General features: G+C 49.1%; 1 protein-coding gene across 2 annotated transcripts in view; it reads right to left on the reverse strand.

The window, feature by feature from the left end:
* ADAMTS2 (ADAM metallopeptidase with thrombospondin type 1 motif 2) overlaps positions 1–15,209 on the reverse strand; it is a 260,395-nt gene that overhangs the window by 70,038 nt on the left and 175,148 nt on the right. For both annotated transcript variants that reach the window (XM_018051595.1, XM_018051596.1), the window contains exon 5: positions 9,940–10,023. In XM_018051595.1, the coding sequence (XP_017907084.1) occupies positions 9,940–10,023 (84 nt within the window). The remainder of the gene's footprint in view (positions 1–9,939; positions 10,024–15,209) is intronic.

Raw genomic sequence — 15,209 nt, forward strand, 5'->3', positions numbered from 1 at the left:
TGTAACTATTTGCCAAAGCCCTTACACATGCTTTGAAAATGGGATTTATTGCTAGTCTAATAACCCACCACTGAAAAAGCAAGAGAGTTCCAGAAGAATATCTATTTCTGCTTTATTGGACTATCCCAAAGCCTTTGACTGTGTGGATCACAATCAACTGTGGAAAATTCTGAAAGAGATGGGAATACCAGACCACATGACCTGCCTCTTAAGAAACCTGTATGCAGGTCAGGAAGCAACAGTTAGAACTGGACATGGAACAACAGACTGGTTCCAAATAGGAAAAGGAGTACGTCAAGGCTGTATATTGTCACCCTGCTTATTTAACTTATGTGCAGAGTACATCATGAGAAACACTGGGCTGGAAGAAGCACAAGCTGGAATCAAGATTGCCGGGAGAAATATCAATAACCTCAGATATGCAGATGACACCACCCTTATGGCAGAAAGTGAAGAAGAACTCAAGAGCCTCTTGATGAAAGTGAAAGAGGAGAGTGAAAAAGTTGGCTTAAAGCTCAACATTCAGAAAACGAAGATCATGGCATCTGGTCTCATCACTTCATGGCAAACAGACGGGCCAACAGTGGAAATAGTGACTGACTATTTTTCTGGCTCCAAAATCAGTGCAGATGGTGACTGCAGCCATGAAATTAAAAGATGCTTACTCCTTGGAAGGAAAGTTATGACCAATCTAGACAGCATATTAAAAAGCAGAGACATCATTTTGTCAACAAAGGTCTGTCTAGTCAAGGCTATGGTTTTCCAGTGGTCATGTATGGATGTGAGAGTTGGACTATAAAGAAAGCTGAGCACTGAAGACCTGATGCTTTCGAACTGTGGTGTTGGAGAAGATTCTTGAAAGTCCCTTGGACTGCGAGGGGATCCAACCAGTCCATCCTAAAGGAGATATAGTCCTGGCTGTTCATTGGAAGGACTGATGTTGAAGCTGAAACTCCATAATTTTGGCCACCTGATGCAAAGAGCTGACTCATTTGAAAAGACTCTGATGCTGGGAAAGATTGAGGGCAGGAGGAGAAGGGGACAACAGAGGATGAGATGGTTGGATGGTATCACTGACTCGATGGACATGAGTCTGAGTGAACTCTGGGAGTTGGTGATGGACAGGGAGGCCTGGCGTGCTGCGGTTCATGGGGTTGCAAAGAGTCAGACACGACTGAGCGACTGAACTGAACTGAATAACCCACCACAGAGATGTGGTGTAATTTATGTAACTAGACCCTTATTGGCAGACAGTTTAGATTGCTTCCAGTTGTTTACACTTAGCAATAAGGCCACGACCTTTGGCTTAGGCCTAAAACTTCATGCGCAAGGCTGTTAGCTGCTTTAGAACAGAATCACAGAAAGGAATGAGGGACCGGGGGCAGGCATGAAGAACCTTTCAAAGGGAAGTGACCAACGGTCACATTTCCTTCTAGAAATGTGTGCACATTTACACTGGAAAATGGAAGAGCGTACCGCTGCATTCACCCAAACCAGCAGCAAATCTTTAGATGCTTTTAAAATGGTAAACCATTTTATTTACTTATTGATTAATGGTAAAGCTCAATATTTTCTCTTTTTTGCAACACGTATTTTTTCTTTAGTTAATTGCTTATGTCAATTGCCAAGGCTGTTTTTCCTAGGACTCTTCATATATTAGAGTATTTTTCCATATTGCAAATGCTCTTCCTCACTGTGGTTTGCCTTTTGATGGTGTTTTTTGACAATTTTATATTTTAAGTACTCAAATATATCTATCTTCCCCTTTACAACCCTTTCTACTATATTTTTGCTTAGGAATCCCTTGACAATGAATATTTTCTTCTTGATTTGTATGACTTAAATAGCTGAATTTTATTGGTATATATATATCATCTGAGATATTTACTATTTATCATATATTTATTCTAATACTTAATAACCATTCCATTTATATTATCACATTTTATTTATGAGAGGTATTTTCAGAGTTATATATTTTATTCAGTTGATCTGTTAACATTTATGCGAATATAGTACAATTTTACTTATTTTTGCTTTCAAGGTGTTTGTAGTAAATCCTTTTTATCTGCTTGGCTTTCAAGGTTTTCCCGACCATTCTTGAATGTTTATGCTTGTAGATGAATCTCAGAATCATTTCATCAAGTTTCCAATTATTAATCTAGGAAAAAATCAACATTACTACAATGCCCAGTATTCCCATAAGGAACAGCATGTGTCTCTTTGTGTATTTTTAGTTTTTTCCTATCATTGTGCTTAGTTGCTCAGTCATGTCCAACTCTTTGTGACCCCAGGAACTGTAGCCCGCCAGGCTCCTCTGTCCATGGGATTCTCCAAGCCAGAATACTGGGGTGGGTCCCATGCCCTCCTCCAGGGGATCTTCACAACCCAGGGATCAATCCCAAGGCTCCTACATTGCAGGTGGAGTCTTTCCTGTCTGAGCCACCAGGGAAGCCCAAGAATACTGGAGTAGGTAGCCTATCCCTTCTCCAGGGGATCTTCCCAACCCAGGAATCAAACAGGGGTCTCCTCCATTGCAGGCAGATTCCTTACCAGCTGAGCTACCAGGGAAGCCCCATTAACAATGTGCAATGTTCTTCCTATATGTAGGTCTTACATTGTCTTGTTAGGACTAGGCCAGATATTTTGTATTTTTGGTTACTATTCTAAATGGAACTTTTCTTTCCCTGCTATCTTTACTACCAGGGCATTGTAGGGCTTCCCAGGTGCACTAATGGTAAAGAACCCACCTGTCAATGCAGGTAGAGATGAGGGTTGGATCCCTGGGTCAGGAAGACCCCCTGGAAGAGGGCATGGCAACCCATTCCAATATTCTTGCCTGGAGAATCTCATAGACAGAGGAGCCTGGTGGGCTACAGTCCACAGGGTCGCAAAGAGTTAGACACGACTGAAGCGATTTAGCGTGCAGGCATGCACATATCAGGGCATTGTGAGTTTACACAGAAATTATTGGGCTTTGTGTAATTATCTTATATTTGGCCATGTCACTAAACTCCTTTCTTAACCCTAAAAGTTTTCCAATGGATTTTTTTGTGCCGGGAGTTTTCCAGGCACATAAGTATCAGCCAACAATTGTAATATTATCTACTCTCCTTGGATACTGGTTTCATGTCATATGATATTATGGCAGAAAGTGAAGAACTAAAGAGCCTCTTGATGAAAATGAAAGAGGAGAGTGAAAAAGTTGGCTTAAAGCTCAACATTCAGAAAACTAAGATCATGGCATCCGGTCCCATCACTTCATGGCAAATAGATGGGGACATAGTGGAAACAGTGGCTGAGTTTATTTTTCGGGGCTCCAAAATCACTGCAGATGGTGACTGCAGCCATGAAATTAAAAGATGCTTACTCCTTGGAAGGAAAGTTATGACCAACCTAGACAACATATTAAAAAGCATTACTTTGCCAATAAAGGTCCGTCTAGTCAGGGCTATGGTTTTTCCAGTAGTCATGTATGGATGTGAGAGTTGGACTATAAAGAAAGCTGAGCGCCGAAGAATTGATGTGTTTGAACTGTGGTGTTGGAGAAGACTCTTGAGAGTCCCTTGGACTGCAAGGAGATCAAACCAGTCCATTCTAAAGGAGATCAGGCCTGGGTGTTCTTTGGAAGGACTGATGCTGAAGCTGAAACTCCAGTATTTTGGCCACCTGATGTGAAGAACTGAGTCATTTGAAAAGACCCTGATGCTGGGAAAGATTGAGGGCAGGAGGAGAAGGAGACGATAGAGGATGACGATAGAGATAGTTGGATGGCATCACCGACTCAATGGACATGGGTTTGGGTGGACTCCCGGAGTTGGTGATGGACAGCGAGGCCTGGCGTGCTGCGGTTCATGGGGTCGCAAGGAGTCGGACATGACTGAGCGACTGATCTGAACGGAACTGAGAATTTCCAAAACCTCAGTAACAAAGTTACGTGTCTCTCTCTTGTTGCCCATTTTACTGGAACTGTCTCAAAAGGGCAGCATTTCCCAAAGCAAATTCTGTAGAACGTTGATTCCATGAGGAAAAGGGTTCTGTTGAGAAAGAATTTTGAGAAGCCATGTGTTTGACCCACCTCTTAGAGCTTCACCCTGCACATTTTCATAGTAAAGTCTGAGAATTTTTGTTGTCAGAAACACCTGTTTTACTTTGCCGTATAAGCCTTTCCCAGACTCATTTGACCATGGAACCCCTCTATTCTCCTATGCAAATATCTAAGAACATCCTAAGAATTAGCAATGCAGAACACTTTTAGGGACAATGTGCTTCTTTTTCTACCTTTAAATAAAATTTGGGTTGTGATGTTACCATCTGTTACCAGTTCTCACCCTCTCAGCTCCCAAGGAGCTGATCAGGCTCCTTGCCCTGCTGGTGCCTTCAGCAGGGGCTCCTGGGCTTTGCCAGGTGCCCCAGACTTGGGGTGCCCCCCTGTGCACCCCACCCATGCCTTTGCAAAGGATGCACTCCTCTGCTCTCCAGGCTTCAGCCCCGCGTGCCAGTGTCTCCCTGGCTGGCTCTCCTGGAATGGCACAAGGCGCCCCAGACCCAACACATCTCCTCTGAGCTCGCTGCCTTTCTCCCCCACGTGCTGCGTCCCCTCCTGTGCTCTCCACCTCAGGGGCTGCCTCATCACCTAGCAGGCTGCCCAAGGCACAAGTTCAGTGTCCTTTCACCTTCATCCACGTAGCACCCATCCCCTCCTGGTGGCCTCCTAAAATTCTCTCCCTTCTCTGTGGCTATGGTCCCAGGACAGCCCACGACTGTCCTCCCTTTGACGCTGCCCACTTTCTCCCAAGCCACCACTCCCACGGCCATTCTGCACACTGAAGCCCGGGGATCTTCTTAGAAATGCAAATCGGATCATGTTACTCTCCTGCTAGAAACCGCCCTAGTGAGAAAACCAACCCCCTTGGCAGGAGGTACAGAGCCCTCAGGATCCGCTCCTTCCAGCTAGCTTCTTCAGCACCAGCTTCTGCTGTTTTCCCACCTTGCACTGTCCGCTTCAGTCAGAGTCAGCTGCCCCCTGTTCCTCCCACAGCCTGCTCTCTTCCTGCCTTTAACTTGAAACGTCCCTGTGCTGGTTCGTCCCCTTCTTCACTCCCTCCCTGTGGCTGTAAAGTCACCTCCGCCAGTCACCTGCCTTGCCCTCTAAGGAAGGACGGCCTGCCCCACCTTTCCCCTGCCAAGTCCCTGAACCCTCAGTTATAACTGTTCCCCTGTCTGCACCTCCACTCCAGAGCAGCCCCCGAGGTCCGGGAGCACGACAGTGAAGCGTGGGAGCACGTGACGCGTTGCTGCTGCTGCTGCTGCTAAGTCGCTCCAGTCGTGTCCGACTCTGCGACCTCTCAAAAAGTGCTTGTTAGACGATGAGCTTTGTCCTTAGGCGAACGGATGTGGCAAACTGGATGAGCAGACTTTCGGATAGTAAACAATCATCACCTTCCTATAATAAGCCCTATTTAATCACGAGGGGAGTTTCTCTCTATGCATTGTTGAATGAAAGGCTTAAAGCCTCAGGACTTTTTACATCTATTTTTAAAAGTGAAACAGGTCTGTACTTTGTCATAGATAAGCTACCTTTGGCAACTTCGCATGTAGGAATCATATTGGCCTGAAAGAGAAACTGGGTGGATATTAGAACACATATAGATTCCGAAATTGTCTATATGATATTGCATTATCTTTGCTTAATAATTCCTTGCAAATGAATAAAATATACTGGCAAAAACGGGTTATCTGATTCTCTATTTAGAGGTAATTTTAAGATAACTTTGAAAACAGTGAAGTACTTGAGTTCCCACATGATTATGGGGTTTCCCATTTCCCCAAAAAATCCTGAATTTCCCAAGACCTTCTGGGCCCCTGACCCAGAGTTTCTCAAAATCTTACCTTCAGGTTTTCTACTGGTCTCTACCAAGTTTCTACCTGTGTGAGATACTTGAGGAAAGAAAAACAAGAAGACACATCTTTGGGCGGGGACAGTTTAGCCCAAAGCCTGTCAGGAAGTAGTTAAAATAACCAAGGCTTTGTTCCATGGCGTAATCAACATTGGGAAGGAGACAGACAGTTCCCAGGCCAAATAAGAACCAAAACGTCACCAGCACTGGTGGGCAGTTACCCACACACAACCCTCCAGTTTTTCCTCTCAGTGTCCTGACCACTTGGTAGCTCTTCTCCTCTTTCTACCCGCTGTCCTCTGCAGAGGCAAAAAGTGGGGAGGGGGCTGGATATAATCATGCCCGTCCCTCATGCTACCAGACTCAAAGTTCCTCAGATGCTGAAGGATGCTAATGAGGGGTCTCAGGCCAGGAAAGGGGAACCCAGCCAGAGGAGGGGGAGCGAGGGGGAGGAGCAGGGAACACGCTGATGACAGCGCTTACGGGGATGCACAAGCCCCATCGGACGTTCCAAAGCCCTGTGTCAGCAAACGGAGGCTGGAACTGTATCACTGGGCGTGGGTCACCCTGGCCTTACCCCGCTGTATGCTGTGCCTACTTGCCTAGAATGTACCACCCTGCCACAAACTGCCTGCTTACCTGCAGAGGAAGGCGTGCACACCCCTCCTTCACAGACCACCACTGGGTGTCAGGGTGGAGGGGTAGGGAAAAGGCCCAGGCAGAGATCTCCCAACAGCCGAGTATAGGGCAGCAACTGCCCCCAAAGCTTTCCCTTCAGCCAGGAAAAGCACCCCACCGTGGGCTGCATTGTACGCGTGCTTTCCGATCTTTTAGTTTATGCTTCCTCTCTTTTTTCTAGACTAAATATGCCAAAGGTTTGCTTTTCCCAAGGCTCGCTTCTCAATGGATCCTATTGTTACTTTCTGTTTTCTACTTTATTGATTTTTGCCTTTTTCTAAACTATTTCCTTATTTTTACTTTCCTTAGGTTTTGGGGTTTGGGTAGTTGTTGATACCTGTTCTAACTCACTGAGTTGAATAGAGGGTTAACTTGTTTTCATTCGCTCAGTGTGATCTTGGAAGGCGCCTGCCTCTGAATACAGCTTTGGCCACACTCCACAGGTTTTGATCTCTAGTACTCTGCAAGGAGATCCAACCAGTCCATTCTAAAGGAGATCAGCCCTGGGTGTTCATTGGAAGGACTGATGCTAAAGCTGAAACTCCAATACTTTGGCCACCTCATGCGAAGAGTTGACTCATTGGAAAAGACTCTGATGCTGGGAGGGATTGGGGGCAGGAGGAGAAGGGGACGACAGAGGATGAGATGGCTGGATGGCATCACCGACTAGACGGACATGAGTTTGGGTGAACTCTGGAAATTGGTGATGGACAGGGAGGCCCGACATGCTACAATTCATGGGGTCACAAAGAGTCGGACACGATTGAGTGGTTGAACTGAACTGAACTCTCATTTTGATTGGTTTTCCCAATAGTCTGCAATGGAGGCTCTAACAGTATTCTTCCCAGGAGATTTGTTTTTTTCAGAGAGACTGGACTTATTCTTTTTATATATCCGTTTCCTCCATCTAGTTTTAGAGCACTGAGTATAGTCCAAACAATTTTCACTGTATGAAATTCACTAAAACTTTCTTTACAACCTAAAGTACATTTGTAATTGTAAAGTGTTCTATTCCCTGGTGGCTCAGAGGTTAAAGTATCTGCCTCCAATGCGGGAGACCCGGGTTCAATCCCTGGGTCGGGAAGATCCCCTGGAGAAGGAAATGGTAACCCACTCCAGTACTCTTGCCTGGAGAATCCCATGGAGGGAGGAGCCTGGTAGGCTACAGTCCACGGGGTCGCAAAGAGTCGGACACGACTGAGCGACTTCACTCTATGATTCCTCAAAAAGAAGGCATATCTTTCCATAGGTATAGCAAAGGGAAAAGATGATATAACTAATTTAACTTTACCCATTATACTATTTGTGCTTCCCAGGCAGCTCAGTGGTAAAGAATTCACCTGCAGTGTAGGAGACATTGGGTTCAGTTCCCGGGTTGGGAAGATCCCCTGGAGTAGGAAATGGCAACCCACTCCAGTATTCTTGCTAGGGAAAACTCCATGGACAGAGAAGCCTGGTGGGCTATAGTCCATGGGGTTGCAGAGTCGGACACGACTGAGCAACTAAGCATAAGCATTGTATTATCTGAAACTCCTGTGCCTTTAAGAATGTAACCTGTTAAAGGTCTTGGAAAGGGTATGAAAGACTCCTGCACTTAGGTTTTTTGCAGATTTCCCCCTTGTTCCGACAGTCTGCATTTTACGCTGTCCTTGGGACATTGAGGGGCCATGACTACCATCCTCCACAGTGGTCACTTGCATCACCAGAGAGTAACACACCTCCCAAGGCAGGAAAAGTGGGCTCAAGGTCCAGCATTGCTGGAATTTGTCCAATCACGGAGTCCTTCGTTGTTGTTTCTGTACTGCAGGCCTTGTATGTGGTGTGCAGTTCAATTTCAGTTTGTGAGACTAAGACTCTGCCTCTGAGTAGAGGACTTAACCCTCCACTTAATTACTATGCCTGATGTGCCTCAGCTTCATCTTAAGATGACTTGACTTTATTCATACTGAGTGAGGTCAGACCATGAATTCAGAATTTGGCTGCCAGGGTGAGAAGCTGGACTCCTAAGGAGCCAGAGAAAGAAAGAAAGTGAAGTCGCTCAGTCGTGTCCGACTCTTTGCGACCCCATGGACTGTAGCCTACAACGCTCCTCCATCCATGGGATTTTCCAGGCAAGAGTACTGGAGTGTGTTGCCATATCCTTCTCCAGAGGATCTTCCTAACCCAGGGACTGAACCCGGGTCTCCCGCATTGTAGGCAGATGCTTTACCATCTGAGCCACCAGGGAAATCTAAGGAGCCAGATGCCACTGGCTACTCACACCACTGAACTGCCTTAAACCTCGGTGTAAGTTTCACAGCCCTTACTTGTGAAATGGGATCATCATATCTCCACCTCCTCCTCTGTCCTTGGACTGAGTTAATTTCATGTAAAGTGCTCCCAAGTTGCTCAGCACAGGCCTGGCTCAGTCCACACTGGCCTGGCACCACGAGGCTCCTTCCTTCCCCACCAGCTCTCCTTTCAGGCCACCCCGTTATCTTTCCTTCTGGCGGCTTCCTAACCCTGCTTGCATAGACCTGTGCATGCTGATAGGAAAAGGCTTCAAGGGGTGTAAGAAGGGCGAGAGTGCTCAGTGAGAACAGCAGCTACGTGGCATGAGAAGAGGACGCAGGCTGAGGACACAGGCAGGAGTCAAACTGAGGGGCATCTCAACCTTGCGTTTCTGCTGCTTTGACATCCAGGGCCTCGCTGACCTGGGAGGAACTGTCCCTGCCAGGGTTAACCAATTCCCAGAGTCAGTAAAGCACTCACTCTGAAGCATATGCTCTTCAAATGCAGACCAACCTATGCAGAGTCCACACCCCAGCCATCTCTGCATCGGGCGCTCACACTCCAGCCCATTATCCCCAGAGCAAATCCCCAAGGGCCAGGTACCAGGCACTCAGAGGCAGCCCTGGTTCCCCAGAGCCCACTGAGATGATTCACACTGGCCACTCCTAAGCCTGCTTACCCGTGATTAACCTGGTCCTTCCCGAGGAAACCATAATGCAGGGGCTCACCCACAGTTTCCCTCTCCTCCCCCAGGCCTCCCGACCAACCCTGGCGCTTCCCTGTGGGGCCCTGCAGGGCCAGAAACTGTGGGTAAAACCCAGCTTTTCCATGGCAGTCACCTCCTGAGCTGTTGGTCTCACCAAACCTGAACCTAAATTTTTAAAGAGAGAGGTTGAAAGGAGAGTAGGGGCGGCTCACAAATTCCCTGTTTCTTACAGGAAACACGGGGCAGCTGGGGAGAGGCAAGGTGGTTTTGGCCAACATAAAGGCTTTTCAAGGGGGCCTTTGCCTCACGGGAGGGCCCCACTCATCCCACAGAGGTGGGGGCCCTGGTGAGTCTGGAAGGCACCAGCCTGCAGTGCCCACTCACCTTCCCGTAGCTCAGCAGGATTATCCGCACCAGGACGACATTGATGTGGGCCCCCAGGGACTCATCGTGATAGATTTCGTTGACCTGAAAGACAACCAGGGACACGTCAGCAGAGACCACAGGCTCACAGACCAGCCCTGGCTTTGTAAATGGCATCGCCACCAGCTCAGCCCCAGGGCAGAACCTGGGCACACCACCCCACCCCTTCCTCCTCGCCACACTTCACACTCAGGCATTACCCTCAGCTCTGAATCAACCCCTTCCTTTCCCTCTGCTCCTCCTGCCCCCTTACAGCCAGCCACTGAGTGGACTCGGCCCCTGTCTCCTCAGCGGCCCCTCCGACCACCCCAGGGAATCTCCAGCGAGAGCCCACACTGGGATGCGGACACTGCCCACGCTAAACGCTGGAGCCGCTAACTGCAACGCAGCCTTTTCTGCCAGGGTGAGCACGGCTCAGACCCCCGTAGAAGGGGCAGTCCTGGCACAGTCACTGGTAGAAATCACTCCACAGGTGCTGCCGGCGACTGTGAAATATTATCTGTACTCATCACAGCTTGGAAAGGGGAGTCATTTTAGATGACCCCCAGATCTAACTTTTAATGTGCTAATTAAGAACAGATATTGCTGTATCACAAAGGTGCTTTCTGTGATCTGTTTTGGGAGCTACAGCTGACACAGTGGGCTTCCGTTGTATTTCATCATTTTTTACTTTCTTTTTTGGGCTTTTTTGGGTGGTAAAGAACCCATCTGCTGGGTTAGGAAGATCCCCTGGAGGAGGGCATGGCAACCCACGCCAGTATTCCTGCCTGGAGAAGCCCCATGGACAGAGGAGCCTGGCGGGCTACAGTCCATCGGGTCGCAAAGAGTCGGACACAATCGAAGTGACTTAGCACACATGTGTGTTTCATTTTTTACATTTGCAAACATTATTTGAACAGGTACCCGTGGGCCTCACCAGAAGTCAGAGGAATCCACGGCACAAGGAAGGTGAGGAACCTCGCCTCCCCACAGCATGGCCTGCATGGCCTTCCAGAAACACTGGTTATGGTTGACCCCAGCCTCAGGGCCAGCCAAGCCTCCCTCTCCCACCGACCCTACTCTCACATACTCTCAGGATCTCGCCTGGAACAGCGCTCTTGCTACCACCCCCTTCATCCATTCACTTCCTGGCCAAACTTGACTCTTCTGGAGGCCCAGCCTCCAGATCTCATCTGCTTCCCAGCAAGCGTCAGGGCCCATTACTTCCTGAGTTCTCTCTGTATTTTCCCTGCGTGTCTCCAGCACTCAGGATGCAGTCACACCCAGCAGATACTCAGGACACACTTGTCAAGAGAACAAATCCACATCACTCAGTGGGGAGGCATGAACTCGTGCAGGCCCTCCCTGTGTGCAGACCAAACCCCAGAGGCTGCTGACCTTCCCCTGGGGAGGGCACATCCCACCAAATGCATCTCCCAGAGCCCAGCCTGTCATCTCAGGCCAGGGCCCTTCTCCCCCGGAATCCCAACTTTTAGAATCTCTATCTGAGCGATGGAAATTGGCCTACCTACAAACAGCAGGAAAATCCTTTTGGGAAATCTGAGAGTTAGCAAGTAAAATCGACTCACAACGGATGGGTGGACCAGGTACGTGGGGCATGCTAGACAAAGAGCCTGGTGATCTCTGGTCACCCCTTGGCTGTGACACCAACGGGAGCACAGAGGGGTCCCGGGATGCCTCCAGCCAGCCCTACGTGTGGCCCCATGGGAAGCCTCCTGCCCACAAATCTACTTCCCAATTATAATTTGTTTCTCTGCCCCGACCTGGCTTTCCTCCAGGGAAGCAATGACCGATAGCCTACAGGACGGTCACTGCAACTCGTGCTTGAGTCTGGAGAGAGTGAACGCTGGCCTGAGAGTCACACGCCAACAAGGTGGAAGCTGTGACTGGCAAGGCAGAGCCAACTCACCACCACGCTGGGCCTTCCCTTCCTTAAAACAAGACGACAGTCTCAACTCGCTTTTGTTGAGGACTAGACTTCCACGCATATGTGATGGAATGATCCTGGGTGAAAACAGCAAAGCTGTGGTTGTCACTGCTGCTAAGCCATGTCACCCTGCAGCCCCCAGGAGGTCACAGTGGCAGGGTGCGCACCCTCTAAGCCCGGATGTCCTTGCCCACCTTTGAGGGTCAAATCAGACCTAGACGTTTTGGTCCACAGTGAGACAATAACCCTAAAAGTCAGTTTTTCTTAAGAGAAAGGTGGTTGTTGTTGTTTTGGTCTGTCTCCAAAGTATCATTTTCTCTCTCACAAGCAGAGCCTGGCCAATTTGGCTCACAGAGTTTGACCAAAAGTTGTGGTGTAGAACAGAAGAAGGTTGTGATAAGAGCATGGGTATTTGAAACCCTTTTGTTGCTTTTTAAGGGAATGGTTAACCTGTTTAAAAGGCGGTCCTTGGAAAGGTAATGAAAGACTCCTGCACTTAGGTTTTTTGCAATTTCCCTTGTTCCGACAGTCTGCATTTTACGCTGTCCTTGGGACATTGAGGGGCCATGACTACATCCTCCACAGTGGTCACTTGCATCACAGAGAAGTACACACCTCCCAAGGCAGGAAAAGTGGGCTCAAGGTCCAGCATTGCTGGAATTTGTCCAATCACGGAGTCCTTCGTTGTTGTTTCTGTACTGCAGGCCTTGTATGTGGTGTGCAGTTCAATTTCAGTTTGTGAGACTAAGACTCTGCCTCTGAGTAGAGGACTTAACCTCCACTTAATTACTATGCCTGATGTGCCTCAGCTTCATCTTAAGATGACTTGACTTTATTCATACTGAGTGAGGTCAGACCATGAATTCAGAATTTGGCTGCCAGGGTGAGAAGCTGGACTCCTAAGGAGCCAGAGAAAGAAAGAAAGTGAAGTCGTCAGTCGTGTCCGACTCTTTGCGACCCCATGACTGTAGCCTACAAGCTCCTCCATCCATGGATTTTCCAGGCAAGAGTACTGGAGGTGTTGCCATATCCTTCTCCAGAGGATCTTCTAACCCAGGGACTGAACCCGGGTCTCCCCGCATTGTAGGCAGATGCTTTCCATCTGACCACCAGGAAATCTAAGGAGCAGATGCCACTGGCTACTCACACAACTGAACTGCCTTAAACCTCGGTGTAAGTTTCACAGCCCTTATCTGTGAAATGGGATCATCATATCTCCACCCTCCTGCTCCTGTCCTTGGACTGAGTTAATTTCATGTAAAGTGCTCCCAAGTTGCTCAGCACAGGCCTGGCTCAGTCACACACTGGCTGGCACCGAGAGGCTCCTTCCTTCCCCACCAGCTCTCCTTTCAGGCCACCCCGTTATCTTTCCTTCTGGCGGCTTCCTAACCCTGCTTGCATAGACCTGTGCATGCTGATAGGAAAAGGCTTCAAGGGGTGTAAGAAGGGCGAGAGTGCTCAGTGAGAACAGCAGCTACGTGGCATGAGAAAGAGGACGCGCTGAGGACACAGGCAGGAGTCAAACTGAGGGGCATCTCAACTTGCTTTCTGCTGCTTTGACATCCAGGGCCTGTCGCTGACCTGGGAGAACTGTCCCTGCCAGGGTTAACCAATTCCCAGAGTCAGTAAAGCACTCACTCTGAAGCATATGCTCTTCAAATGCAGACCAACCTATGCAGAGTCCACACCCCAGCCATCTCTGCATCGGCGCTCACACTCCAGCCCATTATCCCAGAGCAAATCCCCAAGGGCCAGGTACGAGGCACTCAAGAGGCAGCCTGGTTCCCCAGAGCCCACTGAGATGATTCACACTGGCCATCCTAAGCCTGCTTACCCGTGATTAACCTGGTCCTTCCCGAGGAAACCATAATGCAGGGGCTCACCCACAGTTTCCCTCTCCTCCCCCAGCGTCCGACCAACCCTGGCGCTTCCTGTGGGGCCCTGCAGGGCCAGAAACTGTGGGTAAAACCAGCTTTCCCATGGCAGTCACCTCCTGAGCTGTTGGTCTCACCAAACCTGAACCTAAATTTTTAAAGAGAGAGGTTGAAGAAGAGTAGGGGCGGCTCACAAATTCCCTGTTTCTTACAGAAAACACGGGGCAGCTGGGAGAGGCAAGGTGGTTTTGGCCAACATAAAGGCTTTTCAAGGGGTTTGCCTCACGGGAGGGCCCCACTCATCCACAGAGGTGGGGGCCCTGGTGAGTCTGGAAGGCACCAGCCTGCAGTGCCCACTCACCTTCCCGTAGCTCAGCAGGATTATCCGCACCAGGACGACATTGATGTGGGCCCCAGGGACTCATCGTGATAGATTTCGTTGACCTGAAAGACAACACAGGGACACGTCAGCAGAGACCACAGGCTCACAGACAGCCCTGGCTTTGTAAATGGCATCGCCACCAGCTCAGCCCGCAGGCAGAACCTGGGCAACACCCCACCCCTTCCTCCTCCCACACTTCACACTCAGGCATTACCCTCAGCTCTGAATCAACCCCTTCCTTTCCCTCTGCTCCTTCTGCCCCTTACAGCCAGCCACTGAGTGGACTCGGCCCCTGTCTCCTCAGCGGCCCCTCCGACCACCAGGGAATCTCCAGCGAGAGCCCACACTGGGATGCGGACACTGCCACGCTAAACGCTGGAGCCGCTAACTGCAACGCAGCCTTTTCTGCCAGGGTGAGCACGGCTCAGACCCCGTAGAAGGGGCAGTCCTGGCACAGTCAGTGGTAGAAATCACTCCACAGGTGCTGCCGGCGACTGTGAAATATTATCTGTACTCATCACAGCTTGGAAAGGGGAGTCATTTTAGATGACCCCCAGATCTAACTTTTAATGGTGCTAATTAAAACATATATTATCACAAAGGTGCTTTCTGTGATCTTGTTTTGGGAGCTACAGCTGACACAGTGGGCTTCCGTTTGTATTTCATTCATTTTTACTTTCTTTTTGGGCTTTTTTGGGTGGTAAAGAACCCATCTGCTGGTGTTAGGAAGATCCCCTGGAGGAGGGCATGGCAACCCACGCCAGTATTCCTGCCTGGAGAAGCCCCATGGACAGAGAGACCTGGCGGTCTACAGTCCATCGGTCGCAAAGAGTCGGACACAATCGAAGTGACTTAGCACACATGGTGTGTTCATTTTTTACATTTGCAAACATTATTTGAAACAGGTACCCGTGGGCCTCACCAGAAGTCAGAGGAATCCACGGCACAAGGAAGGTGAGGAACCTCGCCTCCCCAGCTGTGCCTGCATGGCCTTCCAGAAACACTGGTTATGGTTGATGCCGGCCAGCCTCAGGGCAGCACGAGCCAT

This window comes from Capra hircus, chromosome 7 (genome assembly GCF_001704415.2).
Source record: "Capra hircus breed San Clemente chromosome 7, ASM170441v1, whole genome shotgun sequence".
Lineage (NCBI taxonomy): Eukaryota > Metazoa > Chordata > Mammalia > Artiodactyla > Bovidae > Capra > Capra hircus.